The sequence below is a fragment of the Aricia agestis genome, chromosome 9 (assembly GCF_905147365.1).
Source record: "Aricia agestis chromosome 9, ilAriAges1.1, whole genome shotgun sequence".
Taxonomy (NCBI): domain Eukaryota; kingdom Metazoa; phylum Arthropoda; class Insecta; order Lepidoptera; family Lycaenidae; genus Aricia; species Aricia agestis.
In genome coordinates, this window is record NC_056414.1 from 9,114,572 (window position 1) to 9,133,312 (window position 18,741).

An 18,741-nucleotide genomic window follows, 5' to 3' on the forward strand; every position below is an offset into this window, starting at 1 on the left:
ACGGGGCCCCGGCGGCCCCGCGATAGATAAAACAGTGATAGAACATGCACCGCACCGCTACCCATGAATTATTCATTAGGTTCAGTTGCCACTTTTGTCGGTATCGGTGGCTTTTCAGCGCTTCACGCCGTCAAAAATGTGCGTCCGCTCCCCATTATCAACTGAAATGTATTACCGCCTTTGTTTATTTTGCGCTTTATGTCATCGAGTTTGAGCATCTAAACACTCTGCCATATCTACTACTATAGTGGCTAACCGCTAAATAATTTGAAATCTCGTGATAACCCCTATTTTTACCAGAATCGTGATTATGTTTTCTGACGACTGGTATTATTCGTCAAAGATTTCAACAAATACATAATTTTATTGCTGCTTTCTTTTAAGTGCTTGTTTTATACTACATACTATTGGGTTTTAAAGAAATCGGTTCTTCTCAAGGACCAGAGTTAGGCAGGCCAGACGTTCATTTCGTCCGACCCCTGCTACCCACGTAATTTACGATCATCCAGGAAATCTCTGGATTATTTTTATTCGATAACAATAAAGGTCGGGAGGGTTACCTTTATTATCACTCACTGAGGGACTTTTTACAACTTAACATATTATGTAGCAAATGGTGACGGACCTAAAACGATTATTCTGGTTGTATTAACGTATGACTTACCTTTATTTTTATCCGAATACAATTTTTCAATATCAATATTAATTATGCATCACGAAAATATTTTCCTCATTTTGTAAAGGTCTCAATTAAAATAACTTTAATTAAAAAAAAATAAAAAGTAAATTCGTTTGAATGTCCAATATTAGTGACACAATATGGGCCATATCATTTATGTTAATAGATTATAATTGATGGAAAATAGGCTGAGGATGGGCTGCGGATTAGGCGGCGAAAGTGATCCGTTATAATTTCGGAAGCTGCGGCTGGTACGCACAGATTAGCCCCTTCGATAAACAACAGCATTAGTATGCGAGGACGCGGTGACCGGCGCCGATCAGGCCAGCCGTGCTCGGATTAATTTGCCTCCTCCAAATTATGGGGGCCCAATAAGTCTGTGTGGGGGCCTCTGTGCACGAGAACACCCTATAATCTCCGACGGGTTATTCTTCTTTTGTTATCGTGACGTTCAAAACTATTGATCAGGTATAATAGTAGTGTAGATTATAAAAATGTTGTAATTACACGTAACTTTCAGGGTTTCTTTAGGCGTGTTTTGTTATAAGAAGGGGTATGGGTGTAGTCTAGTCTAGTAGGTAACTAGAACGAAAGTTATATTATGAAGAGCTGTGCTTTTTAAATATTATTAAGAAAAAACTATAATTTTATTGATTCTCATTACAAGCAATAGCGTGACTTTCTATGTAGGTCAATGTGTCGAAGTCCGTCTGTGAGGTAAGTCCGTCTAGCGGTAATAACTTCCATATTTGAACGACTAGTTTCATATGGCTCAGTGGGTAAAACAATATTGCAAAGTTAGTTTGACCTAAGAAACAGACATGTTGTACCTGTTACGAAAAAAACGATCTCAAATTTTTTTTCGTTTTGTACTCGCAGTCGGAGTGTAAGTCTCTGCCAAAAAAATTAAAAAAAAGTGGAAATACGAAGGAGTTTTTGGAGTTTCTTGGATTACATAAGTAATTTAGTGATCCTTTTACTTATTACTGGTGTTCGATTCGTTAATATCGCTTTAATTTCGTTATTATCACCTGCAACATGTGTCTAACCTAAAATTGCAATAATTGGGAAATCCGTCTAGTTTTCATAAGGAAAGGCCGCCATATGCCGGTCTTGCCTCGAATCAAATATTGTCAACATTTTCAAATATACATGTCTTTATTGTTAATTTGCATTTAAACTTAGGACTAGAAAATCATAGCATTGCCCAAATTTTACTGCACGAAAAGAGCATACAAGAGGGGCTGATAAAAATGGCAAAAGTTATAAACAACAAATTAAAAAAGAAGGGTTTGGTTTTTTTAATATTCCCAAAACCAACAATTATTTGAGATAATCAAAATTTAAAAAAATATCTTTAAAGTTTTTTTTTTTTTAAATCCTACCTCCCGGACCAACAAACCTTATAATTTTAATTGAGCGGCGAAAATAATGGTAAAAACGCGTAACTTTCGCGTGCATGGCCTTAATCTGCCACATAAACTAAAAAGTTATTTTAACTAACTAAATATTAATATTACGGAATAAAAATAGGTACTATGTAGACTTTCAATAACAATAATCAAATCAAAATTAAGTAGGGGAGTATGTTGAAAAATGTCTCATCCCATAAATGATGATGAAGCAAAGTTGTAGATTTTACCGGCACTAATTAATATACTTTTGTTGTAATAAACATTTATGTTTATACTTAGTGTTTAATTTTTCAAAAAAATTACTATAATTTTAATGAAAATGTTTGCAACCACTTAGACTTACGATATGCTGGACTTGCCTCAAAATGATATAAAATTAATTATCTCTGGAATACGAACCGTATTATAACTTAAACACATATTTGAATGGCCGTTTTGCGGCTTTGCTAGACATCGTTGCCATGCATTTTACTTCACAAGTTATGCCTATACTGCTGCTAGACGGACTTACCTCAAACTGTAAGGGAAGTCCGTCTACACGCCGAGTTTAAAAAAAATACCACGTAAGTAAAAAAATACGGCAACTAAGATTATTTTTAGATCATTATAGGTCTAATTAATATATAGCCTATAGTTTCCGATAACACAAGTAACTTTAAAAAGCGAATCTCAAGTCAAAAAATTATGTTAAACTTAAATTTTAGAAAAGTATGCCGGACTTCGACACATTGACCTTATAAAATACTCTGTCGCATAAGAGGCCTATTAGCAATACTGCAATTGCGAAGGGTGACTTTTAGAGAGCTCCCCAGATTGCTTGGGGGACCTAGATGAATGAATTACCTATTTCCACTTTCAAAAGTATGCTAGCTCAGAAAGTTTATTTGAATATACACACTAGTTACGTGTAATTGTGTAATTTAATATATTTTATTAAGTCTACTATGTAAATGTTGTACTGTTATGAATATGATGCTGAATGTAAAAAGAATCAGCCAAGTGCGAGTCGGACTCGTCATAGAGTATCGAAAGTAAGGAAAAATGTGTTTTTTGAATGAGATTTATTTATTTAATTATTTATTTAATTTTTTTTTAATTTTATTATTAAATATTAATGTACACATATTATAAATGAGGATTTTGTAAATATTTCAAGTGTCTACATGTTACCGTTATGGATTATGAGCCAAAAAGGCCAAAAAAATCATGTTTGTTTTATATCCCCTTAAATATTAACTTTATTTTTTTAGTATTTTTTATTAAAGAAGCAACAGAAATACACAATCTCTAAAAATTTCAGAAGCCTAGCTACGACGGTTCTTGAGATACAGCCTGGAGACAGACAGACGGACATTGAAGTCTCAGTAATAGGGTCCTGTTTTTACCCTTTGGGTACGGGACCCTAAAAAGACAATTTTAATTAACTTCAAACGCAAATGCGTCGGATCGTTTAAACACTAAAATCGATTAATTTTGCAAATAAAACTTAAAATGCATACTCTATATAAACATAAACATTACCTTTCGGAGCATTCGGTATAAAATAAGGCTGAATATCCCCTGGATGACATAAGCCACAGAATCATACCTCAGTAACAGTATTAAAAGATTTTCTCCTGCGAGAAACAAGTTGCATTAATTTTAAGTTCCAAGAAACGACTGTCTGGCAAAATGTGTTCCGGCAAATACCTGTCTTGGATTTCCGTGTGCAGTCTTTAACGTTCACTCCTTAAATGCACTACCTGAAATCCTTTTATTTTGGAGAAACGAGCAAAAAACTTCAACTTTAAAATGTTACTTACTGTGAGCTCTGCTTTTTAGACTTGCCGTCGTTTGTTTTGTAACTTATTTTCGGCGACTTCAAAAATTTTTATTATAAGGTGGTTTATTATAATTTTTGTGGTCATTCAATAAGCAGCAACCAACCAGTATTTCAGATGTTTTTTAATGGAATAAGGGGGCAAACGAGCAAACTTTTTATACGTGGGAGAGCCATGCTTCGGCACAAATGGGCCGGCTTGACCGGATAAATACCACGTTCTCACAGAAAACCGGCGTGAAACAACGCTTGCGCTGTGTTTCGCCGAGTGAGTGAGTTTACCGGAGGCCCAATCCCCTAACCCCTACCCTATTCCCTTCCCTACCCTCAACTATTCCCTTCCCTTCCCTACCCTCTCCTATTACCCTATTCCCTCTTAAAAGGTCGGCAACGCACTTGCAGCTCTTCTAATGCTGCGAGTGTCCATGGGCGACGGAAGTTGCTTTCCATCAGGTGACCCGTTTACTCGTTTGCCCCCTTATTTCATTAAAAAAAAAGGGTCACCTGATGGAAAGCAACTTCCGTCGCCCATCGACACTCGCAGCATCAGAAGAGCTGCAGGTGCGTTGCCGGCCTTTAAGAGGGAATAGGGTTATAGGGGAGGGTAGGGATGGGAAGGGAAGGGAATAGGGGAGGGTAGGGAAGGGAATAAGGGAGGGTAGGGAAGGGAATAGGGGAGGGTAGGGAAGGGAATAGGGGAGGGTAGGGAAGGGAATAGGGTAGGGGATTGGGCCTCCGGTAAACTCACTCACTCACCGGTTTTCTGTGAGAACGTGGTATTTATCCGGTCGAGCCGGCCCATTTGTGCCGAAGCATGGCTCTCCCACGTATAAATATATTTTTATTTATATATTTTTATTTAACAGTTTTTTTTAACCTAATAAAAGTCAACTTTATCTACTTTACTTACTAATTTCAGAATTTTAGATATACAAATCGATAGCCACTAAAAGTCATCAATCGAGGTACTTAGAAACAGTCATAGTAGAACCCTTCTTCTGTGCAGTTGAGTAAAAAGTAACATAAAAGAGCTCAAAAAGCATCGTAGATATACAGTGGTTATACATCGCTGAAAGTATCCCCAGCTTACAGTTGACAGAACAACAGTGTCCAAGCAGCTGGGAAGCCATACATAAGCTATTTAATGTTAGTGCAACATTTTACAAGATTGTATTGGTAGCTCTTAAGTTAATACGTGTTAATTTTATTTGATTGCTGTGGTGTCACCGGTATCCGGTTGCGGAAGCGGGAACGCCCTATCCATCTATTCACTAAGTAATGAACTAATTAAATTATGCGATTCAAACCTTACGTCGCACTCTTAAAGCTCAAGTTTGTTAAGCAATTTAGTTCAGAGTAAAGTGATACTATCGAATGTATTGCCACGGTTTCGATTTAAGTCAATTAAAAACAAATTAAGCTTTTTATCAATCACTTGTTAACATTAACGTTAGTTTTTTTATTTCAGGTGTTAGTTAAATCTACAAATATCTTTAAGGTTTACCCTTCCTATTCTCGTAATTCCGTAATGACTAATGACCACTGGTGCTATTTTATTCTATTTTGAATATTTACACCTATGTCTACTGAAAAGTCAGTCTGAAGTCTTTATCCCTACCCTCCCCTATTACCCTATTCCCTCTTAAAAGGTCGGCAACGCACTTGCAGCTCTTCTAATGCTGCGAGTGTCCATGGGCGACGGAAGTTGCTTTCCATCAGGTGACCCGTTTACTCGTTTGCCCCCTTATTTCATTAAAAAAAAAGGGTCACCTGATGGAAAGCAACTTCCGTCGCCCATCGACACTCGCAGCATCAGAAGAGCTGCAGGTGCGTTGCCGGCCTTTAAGAGGGAATAGGGTTATAGGGGAGGGTAGGGATGGGAAGGGAAGGGAATAGGGGAGGGTAGGGAAGGGAATAAGGGAGGGTAGGGAAGGGAATAGGGGAGGGTAGGGAAGGGAATAGGGGAGGGTAGGGAAGGGAATAGGGTAGGGGATTGGGCCTCCGGTAAACTCACTCACTCACCGGTTTTCTGTGAGAACGTGGTATTTATCCGGTCGAGCCGGCCCATTTGTGCCGAAGCATGGCTCTCCCACGTATAAATATATTTTTATTTATATATTTTTATTTAACAGTTTTTTTTAACCTAATAAAAGTCAACTTTATCTACTTTACTTACTAATTTCAGAATTTTAGATATACAAATCGATAGCCACTAAAAGTCATCAATCGAGGTACTTAGAAACAGTCATAGTAGAACCCTTCTTCTGTGCAGTTGAGTAAAAAGTAACATAAAAGAGCTCAAAAAGCATCGTAGATATACAGTGGTTATACATCGCTGAAAGTATCCCCAGCTTACAGTTGACAGAACAACAGTGTCCAAGCAGCTGGGAAGCCATACATAAGCTATTTAATGTTAGTGCAACATTTTACAAGATTGTATTGGTAGCTCTTAAGTTAATACGTGTTAATTTTATTTGATTGCTGTGGTGTCACCGGTATCCGGTTGCGGAAGCGGGAACGCCCTATCCATCTATTCACTAAGTAATGAACTAATTAAATTATGCGATTCAAACCTTACGTCGCACTCTTAAAGCTCAAGTTTGTTAAGCAATTTAGTTCAGAGTAAAGTGATACTATCGAATGTATTGCCACGGTTTCGATTTAAGTCAATTAAAAACAAATTAAGCTTTTTATCAATCACTTGTTAACATTAACGTTAGTTTTTTTATTTCAGGTGTTAGTTAAATCTACAAATATCTTTAAGGTTTACCCTTCCTATTCTCGTAATTCCGTAATGACTAATGACCACTGGTGCTATTTTATTCTATTTTGAATATTTACACCTATGTCTACTGAAAAGTCAGTCTGAAGTCTTTATTTTTGGCAATATAAACGATAGTTTCCGATAAATTCTGGTCAAATTCATTATTATATTTTCAATGAGTCCGCAATAATTCAATAGACCAAAAATACAATGAGAAAATCCCTAAAGAGTTCCGCTGAAAAAATAATTCCGTTAACTTAAGGATTGAAATACATAACATAATTAAGAAAATAGGTGTAACATTTTAAAACTACATTCATCACGAACTAAAAGGGTTTGAAGCAAATTGCGATTAAAAACGTAATTTATTAATAACAGAACACCGGTCGTAGGAATGGAAAACTTCAGGAGCAATATATCAAAAGCTAATTTAGTAAAACATTTAGGGGCGGAAGTCGATGCGTACCGTAATGCTAACATCAAAAACACATTTAAAAGAAGTTAGATTGGCTTACGGACTTGGCCATACAAACAGTGCGTTCAGGGATCATTTACATCAGAATTTCTTTAAGAATGAATCTTATGTTGAAGCAAGTAAAGGTCATGCTTGGTGTAAAATTAATTTGAACAGACTGTAGTTCGAGCCTTTTCGGTGCCTCATGTTAGTGTATTGTATACATTGTTTAATGACGAATCCGTAAGTTTAAACTTCGAGTGTATTTGCATCATAAGATGTGTAGCAATATCAAATCCTCGTCGGTTTAAACTTGCTACCAGACAAATCCTTCGATTGATTAATGTAGGTAAATCTTATTACATATACAAGATGTTAGTGTAAACACCGTTATCCTTAAAACCATCTAATGAGCCCGTCAAAATTAACAACTTTTTCTTTGAGAACAATGCTGGGTACTCAAAAAAATCCGTCTTCATACCCATACAAATTGCCAATCCGGGCATCCGGGTATGAAGATGGCATTTTTTTGGGTTCCCAGCATTGTTCTCATAGAAAAAGTTGTTCATTTTGACGGGCTCATTTGATGGTTTCAAGGACAACGGTGTTTACACTAACACTGTATAATATAATGAGAAGGTTGAAGAGAATAAAACACAGTCTTTTAAAACAAGCTTTATTTTTATTACCTACAATAATATTATAGCCTTACGCACAAAGCGTACTCGCAGTTTGACGTACAATAAACATTTCGAACAATCAATATCTGTTAAAACTTTCCACTGCTTTGGCTTATGGGATATATTTACAATATAATCTATGCAGCTTCCTTATATTAGCGAATTTGGCAACATTTTAATATTTATACTTACATAATAGGTATATATAAACATTAATTGACTGATAAAATGTACGAAAAAATAAATTTCAAACATTCGGACAGCAAATAAACGAACGCCTCGAAAGAATATTCGAAATTTGAAATAAATCATGAAGTGGTAAACAAGTGTTAGACCAGAACAAAGTTTGCTTGATAATATCAAGTTTTCGTGTCTCCTCTCACATTTTCTGTACAATTTAAATTTCGTTTCAAGTTTCCCAATGAAATATATGTTCAGACGTATCCAATATAAATTTTTGGTTCTTTGTGGCATAAAATGTTGTATGTAAATATTTGGATGGAACCGCTCTTTAAAAGACAGACGACATTTACACGGGTGCACAAAACCACGCTAAATACGCATTTAAACGTTTCTATGACTGTTAAAAACCTCTTACAAAGAAACGGTTAATTGGCCTACTGTTATATAAGCTGGAATTATAATATTACTACGTTAGTTGGGCATTTGTCGCGTACCATAAATTCACCCGTCTAAATAAAGTCTTACTACATAATTTATTTAATTTTAGGTTCGTAAACTATTTTACTTATGAATATTAATGCCTGATGTTATCAAACAATGTTTATCACAGCACGAGGTTAGGCGGTTGAATCAAAATAAATAACTCAGTCTTATCCTATACGGTAAGTGTAATGTACTTAGTATAGTGCACTTTATTCTATATTAATATACGTGCAGCGATTACATTAAAATCATAGGGGTGCAGATTTATTTAAAAAAAATAATAAAATAAAGGAGAATTCAAATAATTTTAAATCTGCTCCGCTATGATTGTCTTCACAGAGCAAAGAAAGGAGTAGACACGTCTATGTGAACGCTCTTTACCGGCTAAAGGCTCTATCAGGGATTTCTTCGTTGTGAGTATTATAACCGGCGTGATGGATTATTATTTTAACAACCGATTTTACAATATTACATTGTTATTATTTTATTTAATCACGAAGGAAATACATTAAAATATTTTCGTCTAATAAAACTCAGTCACATTACAGATGCGAAGCCGCACAGACGAGAACTGACTCTCCTTTGCCCCGTGAACATTTCTAACTACTCTTAAGGAACTGTTATACATTAATATAAACAACAACATTTATACACTTTATATAAATATCGTCTGAGACAGTTGAAACTAAGGATCATAGTGTAAAAATGTATAAGTATATCTTAAGACTACGATACCTGTTTCGACGTAAAATTTTTGATAAAATTAAAACGATCAATATATTTTTTTTCATTTTAAGTCTCCTGTGTTAAGCTCTTTTCTAGAGCGTCGTTCGAAAGCAAGCGATTCTTAAGAGTGATTAGCTAAGCCAAGATAGTGCAAAATTATAAACCATCTACCTAAAATTTAAGTCACTAATTCCAGTATTATATTAATCTGTGCACGAAGAAGAGAAATAAAATTACCATTAAAGAACAATCATTCAATCATAACTTCACATTTTCTTTCATGAAAATTTTACAAAATAATCTAGAAAGACAAAGACAAGAAGCCAAATGCTTCCATGACAAACGCTCAACTCGCATACTTATATTTTTTGAGTATTTAATATATTTTATTATATTGAAGTTAAATAAATCGTACATTAATTTAAATTGCATTTTGAATGTCTAAAATATTTAAAATCTATTTTCGTTATAATTACGGACTAGGTTAACATGGAGTGATCGATCTATTCCTTATTTCTTTAGTTTTTGTGATTAAACGTCCCATTTACAAAATTTCAAATTTTGATTTGTTAAAACAAAAATCTCAACATGCGTTGACTTTGTAGTAAGTAACACAAGTGCATTTAAAATAATCCTAAGTTTACAATGACGTAAATAACTACGACAAGTTCTAGATGGCACCTTCTCCTCTCAGCGTTATCTGAAAAAGATTATACAATTTCAAGATATAAAGTAAAAGAATAATAGAATTCAAATTAAATTCTTAGTTTTATCCCACTGCCTTTTTGTAAAAAAAACTCGGTTCCATTTTTAAAATTGACCATAGACGCTAATCTGTTTTACTCAACTGAAGTGAAAAATATTTGTTTACCTGTAACTTGTGATGCACCACCCACCCAGTTGAGGTGCGTCTTCCCGCCCCCCTCGTCAGACTTCTGCTTCCCCTTATCGATTTCATTCAAGTTGGACTGATACTTCGTTCCTGGTAAAAAAAGCACACGATTGAATACTTCGCCAAGGAAATGTCTTGGTCAAAGATTGTGATTTAAAGTTGAGTAAATAAACTGAGAATTTATGTAGGAAATTATTTACGTAAAGAGTGAGATACACGTTATATGAAAGATATTTTTGAATTTAAATAAAAACGTATGTCTAAGACATGATTTTATATTCTATTTAATTTAAAAATGTATTTATTAATAAAATAGCACTGTCCTTTATAATATTTTTTTACATAATATAATAGTTTCATTAACGTTTGTTACTTATATTGTATCTAAACAGAGCCTAATTCGGCACCGTTGAGGGTTCATATTACTATAAGAACTAAACATAACATTAAATCAATTTTTGTAGAAGTTCAATAGCGAAAAGATTCAATATGGGAAAGGGCGAAAAGGGGCGAAACGTAAATATTGAAAAGTTGCGCAATTGTCAAGTAGCCCGCCTAACCGTAAATTCGTAGTGGACAAAAAAAATTAAATCGGACCGACCGCAGAGTCGCGGAGACATCGAGCAAAAACAACTCTACAACTCTAGATGTTCTCACTTTAATAAATTGTTAAATTGAAAGTTTATTTTTAGGGAGATTAAAATCCGGGGAAGTCATCGTGCTGTTTTGATTCCAACATTAAGATTTTAAGCCCGCGGAGGTTTATATAATTCAAAGAACGATGTAAGCTTTGGACGTCGTAAAATTAGGAAGTTGTAAACAAATTATGATAAACACGTGCACGTTTCATAATTTTGCATCGAATTACAAAACTTAAATCTTTCTAACAGTGCATAGAACTATGTAAAATTTCAACTTTAAAAAGCCAATGCACTAACATCAATAACACAGCAAACTCGAGTTTAACTGATATAAAAGTGAGGCTTCAATATTATTTAGAAAGAAACGTTAGCGATATCCGACGAGGGACATTTTGACTTTAATAGGTTCTGGCGCAAGATGTTGTCTTGTCCTACATGTCTGGGAAGTGGCGAACTTACCAATAACGTCGACGTAATGGCGCCCGAGTCCCGACTACTTCCCCGAGCAATATCGCGCACGGACGCCGATATTAAATTATCACATGTTGTTCATTACAAACAGCTCCACGTAATGAAATCTCTGTTAATTTCGGCGCTACGGTCTATAGTTATTGTCGTTATTGTTTCGGAAGATAGTTAACTTTTAATCGACTCCACTCGTAACAACTTTTTAATAGGCGCAAACGTAAACACGAGTTAACAGAGCAGATTTTGTATTTTATCGGCGTTGTAACATTTAAAGCCAGTTAACTGTTTGACGATACAACGTCGTAACGCTTTACGATCTATAAACAAATATGACGACCACTAATAATAACTGGAACAGCAAATAGTGAAAATAAACTGAGCGGTCCCCGGGGCCGCCTCGTAAAAGTATTATTATCTCTTAATAAACGAAATCACCGGCATAAAAATCTTGTTTGGACGAATTTTATTGTATCGATATAGGGAATTAATGAACTCATCTGACCACGAAAATTGTTGAATCGTTTTGTTATATAAATAATCGATCGCTATCTAGCGGAGCTGCGTAATAACGGTTTATGTTGTAGTAAATTTTAGTGTATTTCTAAGCGTACTCCTGTTTATGGACATTAAGTTCTCGGATATTCTGTAACTATTATTCATTTAGTTAACGTGTGCAGTTCCACGAATGTTACTGTTAATTAATTTCAAATACAAACATCTCGAGTAGGAATGAGGGAGTGATACAATATCTCCGCTTCCGCATCGCAACGTGAGTCGAAGAGCGACGTAGCCATCGTAGACAGGCGTAGCGCTACGTAGCAGACATTATTTGGACATATTTTTTTTTTAATTTAAAACCCACATTGGATTTTACCTGTATAATAGGCACATTAATTTAGTTTTATCGCGACTCATAAATAGTAGAGTAATAAAAATTATTTCTGTAGCTATGGTTAAACCACTGATGCAATAAAATGATGTGCCCGCATTGTTTTATTGCCTCAGCGGTTTCGCTTACCTGCAGCAGAACTGAATACTTAGTCAAAGTGCGCATTTGGATATACCTTTGTCTGTGAGTGGTGTGTCTCGTCGCGGCGGCTTTGACGGTGGCGGCACCGTCATCGCTAGGGGGTCCGGCGTCGTTGTCGGTGGTGACGATGCTGGAACGAACCAAACACGTTTATTCTCCTACTAAAGACCTGGATTACACATATCGAGTGGATCGGCGGGACAGTGCCACAGTGGCGAGACAGTTTTCGGTAAATCAAATTGGTGAAACCATGCCGAGAGCACTGTCTCGCTACTCTACTCGGTAGGTGCAATCATGGCATAAATACTTGGCAAATAAAATTATTTGCATGGTGAATGATGATGATGGTATACATTTTATTCATAATATAGTAATTGGGGAGGGGAAGAGGGGATTTCGGGACAAGCTCGAGCGTGTCAGATTAACCTTGTATAGGCTTCCAACATATTGTGTCTAGTTATCATGGTAAGTATAGAAATCAGATTTCTCACGTGGTGGGTTAAAAAAAAGGATTAATATTGAAATATCATCGGATCTGTCAGATTAAGAAAGGGGATGTTTAGTATGTCCCAAAGAAGCCTGTAGGGACATTTTAAAATATAAAAAAATAAAGCTTCATATTTTCGTAACTAAGCTTCGCAGATATTTTATTTTGCACCAAACTAAATGATTTAGTCCTTTTTGTCTAAAATATGTTTATAATTTACCTAAATAAGCAATTTTCTGAATATATTTTCTTTTTCGGAACTTTAAAATGGCTGCAGTTTTTGAACCCATCGCTAAAATAAAAAAAAACGCTCTTATTATTTTTTTATCAGTTTTACCTAATGCAAAAAACTTACTAGGTCACCATGACGCTCGAGTGACTACACAAATAGCACCTTCCCCTCCCCTACTATAGTTATTAGTTGGTGATGATTCGACTACATGTGGTAAGTTTATAATTTTTAGTCGTGTATTTTGTGCGATTTAAAATTAACATGTGATATATTTTATGAACATTGAAAAGGCAGGAATCATGTTAAAAGCCCCTTCACAACTGGTAACCGCCAACCGGTAATAAAATAATACGTACTGTATAATCTGATTGTCCCGTCCGACTCCCCTCTGGGATTTTTAGCGACGCATTTGTATGTCCCGTAGTCCTCGGATATGATGTTTCTGATGAGAAGTTTCATGTGGGTCTTGTAGGAAGGCGATCCCACGGTATTTTCCATGTGGTATTTAGGGCTTTCGTGTATCATGTGCCCATCGTCTCTGGTCCAGTAGTTCAGTGAGGTGGGGTGGGCTTCGGTAAAACACTCCAGCGTCACGTTGTAGTACAGTGGCGCTCCGACCAGCTGGTGCGGGATCCAGAGCATGGGTGGAACTGAAAATGTTTCAATGTATTAAAAAAAGTTTTCTTAAAATATTTTAAACTACTATCAGGAAATTGTTTCGAAGACATATTGCAGATCTGCTTAATTTGATCGTGTATAATATTATAATTAAATAAGATGTCGATTAATAATGACTTGTCTCTTGATAATTATAATCAGAACAAAATATGACCTTGGTCCGCTTTCTACATTTGAATCAATTTATTTAGCGATACGAATTGGAAAATAAAATAATCATTAATTATTATTAATTAATGAATAAACTAACAATCAACGCTGACTTTGACTCGTTTGGACACAGTGGGCGGCACGCCGTTGCTCGCTATACACAGGTAGGCGCCCATATCAAGCCGCGAGATGCGCGCCATCTCTAGCACCTCGCCCTCCCACTCCGACACTGCAGCGAAAAAATATAATTAAAATAATTTCACGAGGGCGCTTAACATTTTTTGTTCATTAACAAGTCTGACCTGAATGGCTCTTGCTGATGGAGATTTTTGAGTTGTCATCCCGCTTCCACTTGATGGTCGGCTTAGGAGAGCCATTAGCGCGACACGTCAGGGTGACGTTCGCCCCCTCTCGGACGATGACGTCGCTCGAGCTCAACGAGTCGTCGATCGACGGGGGAACTGTAAACATCAATAACCGAACTTTCGAATCACTTTTAGTTTGTCCGACTACGTTTTTTTGTTACTTCAAAGTACGGCCTAATGAAGTAGAAAGTTAGGTAGGTTTCGATTTAAGATCGCTTTTTATGTCTACAAAATTTATTATGCTAGAAAAAGTTAAAGTGGAAGAAAAAATATCTCATCTGTAAGTATTTTTTTTTTCTCTCCATTTAATGACAACTCCATATAACGCCATAAAATGCAAGGTCCCTTCAGTGTCGTTATATAGAGTTTACACTGTATTAGCAAGGTTATACATAAGTCATGACGTATGACTCGTATGAGTTATGACCTTACTAATAGCGCTCGAATCTAGATTTAGACTTTTCTATGAAAATTAAGGATGACTTTTTTGACGACATGTCCTTGCTAAACTAATATTCTGACTTGGGCACTATCATCTCACCGACAACATGTAGATATCCGAACTGAGTCTTGGCGGTGACGGTGTTGATCTGGCACATGTAGCGGCCGCGGTCCTCCTCGCGCACGTCGCTGATGTGCAGGAACCACGTGCGGTGCTTGTCGTGCGTCACGCTGACACGCGGGTTGCGCGTGATCACGTGGTTGTGCACAGTCAAGATGGCCGACTGCTCGAAGTGCATCCATGCCACCTGTGTGCGTAAACTTATGTTAGTTTAGTGGTAATTTAAATTGTTACCGTAGGAGGCAGAGGCAACACAATTTCGGAGCTGCATTGGCATGATTAAAAAAAATTACTGAGTTCAGTATAAACAGTGTGTCCACTACTGCATCAAAATATGTAAATCGAATTCCAATCGAGGATAAATTGTTATAATTTATTGAATAGGTATTCAAAACTTTCAAAATACCATCAACATAACTTTGTATTAATATAGATTATAGATGTACGATATCATGAAGTTGTGTAAGACCCAGGCGGGGTGTAAAAATCGGAAAGTGCCATGCTCCAATGATTTCCAATTGCTTTCTAAATTTGACAAGTGACGTAACGGAAATTAAAGATTTCAGCGAATGTTTGTATTTGAAATCGGAAATGTGATAGTCAAGATGATATAGAATTTTATCGGCTAAATTGGTCTACGTATTTTGATGGGTAGGTACCTAAAATATTTCAAATCGGCCAAGTGCGAGTTGGACTCGCGCATAAAGGTTCCTCAGCAGCAATAAGGTTTATATTTTGTATATTCCAGTTGATTTAATGAAAGTTAAATTGTGTAGGTGAATATTAAAACCCGGCAAGTCACATCCATACTCGAAACTAAATTCTTGTCGATTTTATTGAATTTTGTGAGAAAAATGGAACAACGCAGTATATACAAATTAGTGTGGTGAATTCTGAAAGAGAAAAGAAGATGTCTGTGTCAAAAGTTAAAAAGAAAAATGCCGAGAATAAAGTTAAAAAAAACATATTTCTCTCATTTGCCAAGTTTCGCTTATGGTGGACATACCATTGGGATTTGATATTTGCCTACATAATTAAGGTTTATCATTTATGATTTATGGCCTATAAAAAGAACTACTCGATTTGATTTTCGAAGACTTATCCATAGATACCCCACACGCATAGGTTAGATAAAAAAAAACCTTTTTTTTAGTTGTGCCTATGCAGACCCCAGAATTTTTCCATTTTTATATCAAAATCTTAATGCGGTTCACAGATAACATCTACTTACCAAGTTTCAATAGCTCTTATAGTTTCGGAGGAGGAGTGGCTGTGACAGACAAACAGCTGACAGACATGACGAATCTATAAGGGTTCCGTTTTTTGCCATTTGGCTACGGAACCCTAAGAATCAAAACATAATTTACATTCCAGTTTTTCAAATTGATGTTTTGCAAAACTGTTCAAGCAGAGCTGCCATTAGATCAATAAATATTATTATTTGTTACATTCTACCACAGAATAGATAATAGTGCAAGTAATTCTACTAAAAATATATTAAAAATGTTTGCACTGTGTGTCGAGCTATTACTACATTTTTTTCATTTTTACACACATTAGAGAGGTTTCAAAACTAATCAAGGGCATCAAAAATATTCGATGGTGCGGTAACGTAGTGGAAACAACAGTAATGTCGGCGAAATTGAACGCGGCACCATTAGACGCGACATCTGTGTAATTGCGTCCCTTCGCCCCGTTCGCCCCTTCACACAGCGCTAACCGCTCAAAATGCATTTTCCCTGAGATTGTCACTGAAAACAATCCGGCCACTTTTAATCTTGACTCGGACGCAATTTTGCATAACAAACATTTCGTTTCGCTACGTTTATTTGAGTAGGAATTTAAATTATAGGTAAGTAAATTGTCTTACTCCAGTTTCAAATTTCGTAGAATTGTGTAAGCAGTTAGGGGTTGCGAATTATATTTTATTCGTATGGAAGTGGTGTTGGATATTTTTGGGTAATTGTTTGTAAAATGCTCTATATTGTTTTATTTCATTTCAATTAAAATTGTTTATTTAACTAATCTACTTTCGTCAAGAATTAGATAATATTTAAGTAATTTAGTGTGGTTAAGATTAATTAACCTCTTATTAGAGTCTATATAGTTTTTACAATTACTATATAATAACTAATTACTTCAACTCAATAACATTAAATCTCATTTAAAAAGCACTTCTAAAAAGCGTTGTAGAAAGTACTTAAAAAATTAAGTGAAGTAATAAAAACCGTAGTGTGGTTTGAATTTCAAAAGTTACAAGAACACTTCATCTTTTAATCCGGCTTTAAGTTTGAATCATGGCTAGTTCTTTTTATCAAGATTGTGGGGCGATATAGGTGGAAGTTTGTTAGCCGTAAGTCGTGCCCGGTCACATCTTACCTATCTTAAGATACGCTCTCAGCCGCCGTCTAATTTATAATGGACTTGAGGGAACTTCGTCCATTTTATTATTCAATGGGCCGGCGGCTTCTAATGACGGCCACCGGAGTTGGTGACCTCACAAACTGTACAGAATTCGTTATTCAGAGTACGTTTTGTTGCTTAAATTAGTAATTAGCGCAAAATTGTGTATAAGGAAGCGGAATATAAAAATATATATTTGGCCCTAGCCGTGGCGAGATAATTAGGAAAGAAATATTTAAGGGACATTAATGTAGTAAAAGGTGGCCATTTAAGACTGTTTAAACTTTTGAACTGACTGTTTGAACGTTTAAATTTTGAATTGCGAAAGGATTCAAATTTGGGGACTGCAGTTCATTTAAGGAGTCGGGAGATGAGATGCGGGGGCTGCGAGATGAGGGGCGTGGGGTGAGGGGCGCGGGCACCGCCGGCGGCGACGGATGTAAATCTGATCTGCGTAATTGTGGCCGGCGTCTAATCTAATCACACCGGTGTGTCCGTCTGCGGCGCGCTCATTCAATTATGAACCTTAACTCCCCGCAACAACCTATATTATATCGATATTTAAATGTATGTCACGAACGTTGAGATTCGCAAAACATAGGTTTATTTAGGCGCAAGGACTCAAGGAGTAATTCTAGCTGGAGTTAAGTCGGACAATCATTCATGACAATGTTGTGTAAGTGAGAGAGAGAGAGAGAGAGAAGTAGATTTTACTGTCATTTTGCAAAATATTCTTGTTTTCCTTTTTATGATTTACCTAGCTAATTTGTAATCTACACAAAAACTGTAAACGTATACCATGTCATTATCAGCCCAGCCTTTTACTGCCGGGGATGCATAATAGCATTTCCCGATTTCCCGACCAAAAAAAATATTGAGAGGTGTCAAGGGACACCCGAATGGAACGAAGTTTCTTATGTTCAAAAAACCTGTATACACTATGCAATACTACACATATACACCCAAAAAAAATATTAAAAAAAAACATATATTGACGCCCAGGAATACTAACGAGTCGGTTTATTCTCAAAAACCGGTATATAGTTGACGCACAGGAATACTGTCAACACCCTCTGCCCCTACCATGCAGGTACTAATAAAATAGTGTCGTTACACGCGATAAGTGACGTTCCAAAAAAAAGGCTCAGCCTTTTGGTCATGGACTCCTATAGCTAATTCAACTATATCGTTGTGAAAACATATTCTAAGTATATTAATAATAAATTAATATACGATAAAATTTTAATGAAAGTGATTATTAAAATACTTTTTACAGTTTCATTAACGACTCTTCACTCTACTACTGTAATTATGACCACGTGCTCTGAGAAAAGCAGTTATAATTGCCTTCGACGTCATAAAACTCGCTTCTATTGTTCGAGCTATTAAGGAGGAATCAGGATTTTACAAGCGGTTTAGAGATAAGCTGAGTGTTGAACTCGGAGAATTTTACGTCCCGCGGTCGGTCGGGGCGGCAAACTCAAATATTTCCTAATGTTCCAACTTAATTCGGAATTCGGATGAAATGTGTAGCTTAATGAGAGAAATTGTGAAATGGGAAAAGATTCAATTTCGTTCAAATGAAATTAATTACTTATGATTCATTACAAAAGTTGAATTTATATAAAAA

The 18,741-nt window shown here is 36.0% G+C and overlaps 1 protein-coding gene across 1 annotated transcript in view; it reads right to left on the reverse strand.

Annotated features, from left to right (window-relative positions):
• Positions 1 to 9,636: 9,636 nt before the first annotated feature.
• The window catches only part of LOC121730467 (lachesin-like), an 82,053-nt gene continuing 72,948 nt past the window's right edge, over positions 9,637 to 18,741 (reverse strand). Inside the window, exons 3-9 of the mRNA XM_042119511.1 lie at positions 14,688 to 14,895; positions 14,084 to 14,242; positions 13,882 to 14,010; positions 13,310 to 13,603; positions 12,269 to 12,364; positions 10,075 to 10,185; positions 9,637 to 9,903 (exon numbers count right to left, since the gene is read on the reverse strand). Of these exons, the coding sequence (XP_041975445.1) occupies positions 9,827 to 9,903; positions 10,075 to 10,185; positions 12,269 to 12,364; positions 13,310 to 13,603; positions 13,882 to 14,010; positions 14,084 to 14,242; positions 14,688 to 14,895 (1,074 nt within the window). The 3' untranslated portion in view covers positions 9,637 to 9,826. The remainder of the gene's footprint in view (positions 9,904 to 10,074; positions 10,186 to 12,268; positions 12,365 to 13,309; positions 13,604 to 13,881; positions 14,011 to 14,083; positions 14,243 to 14,687; positions 14,896 to 18,741) is intronic.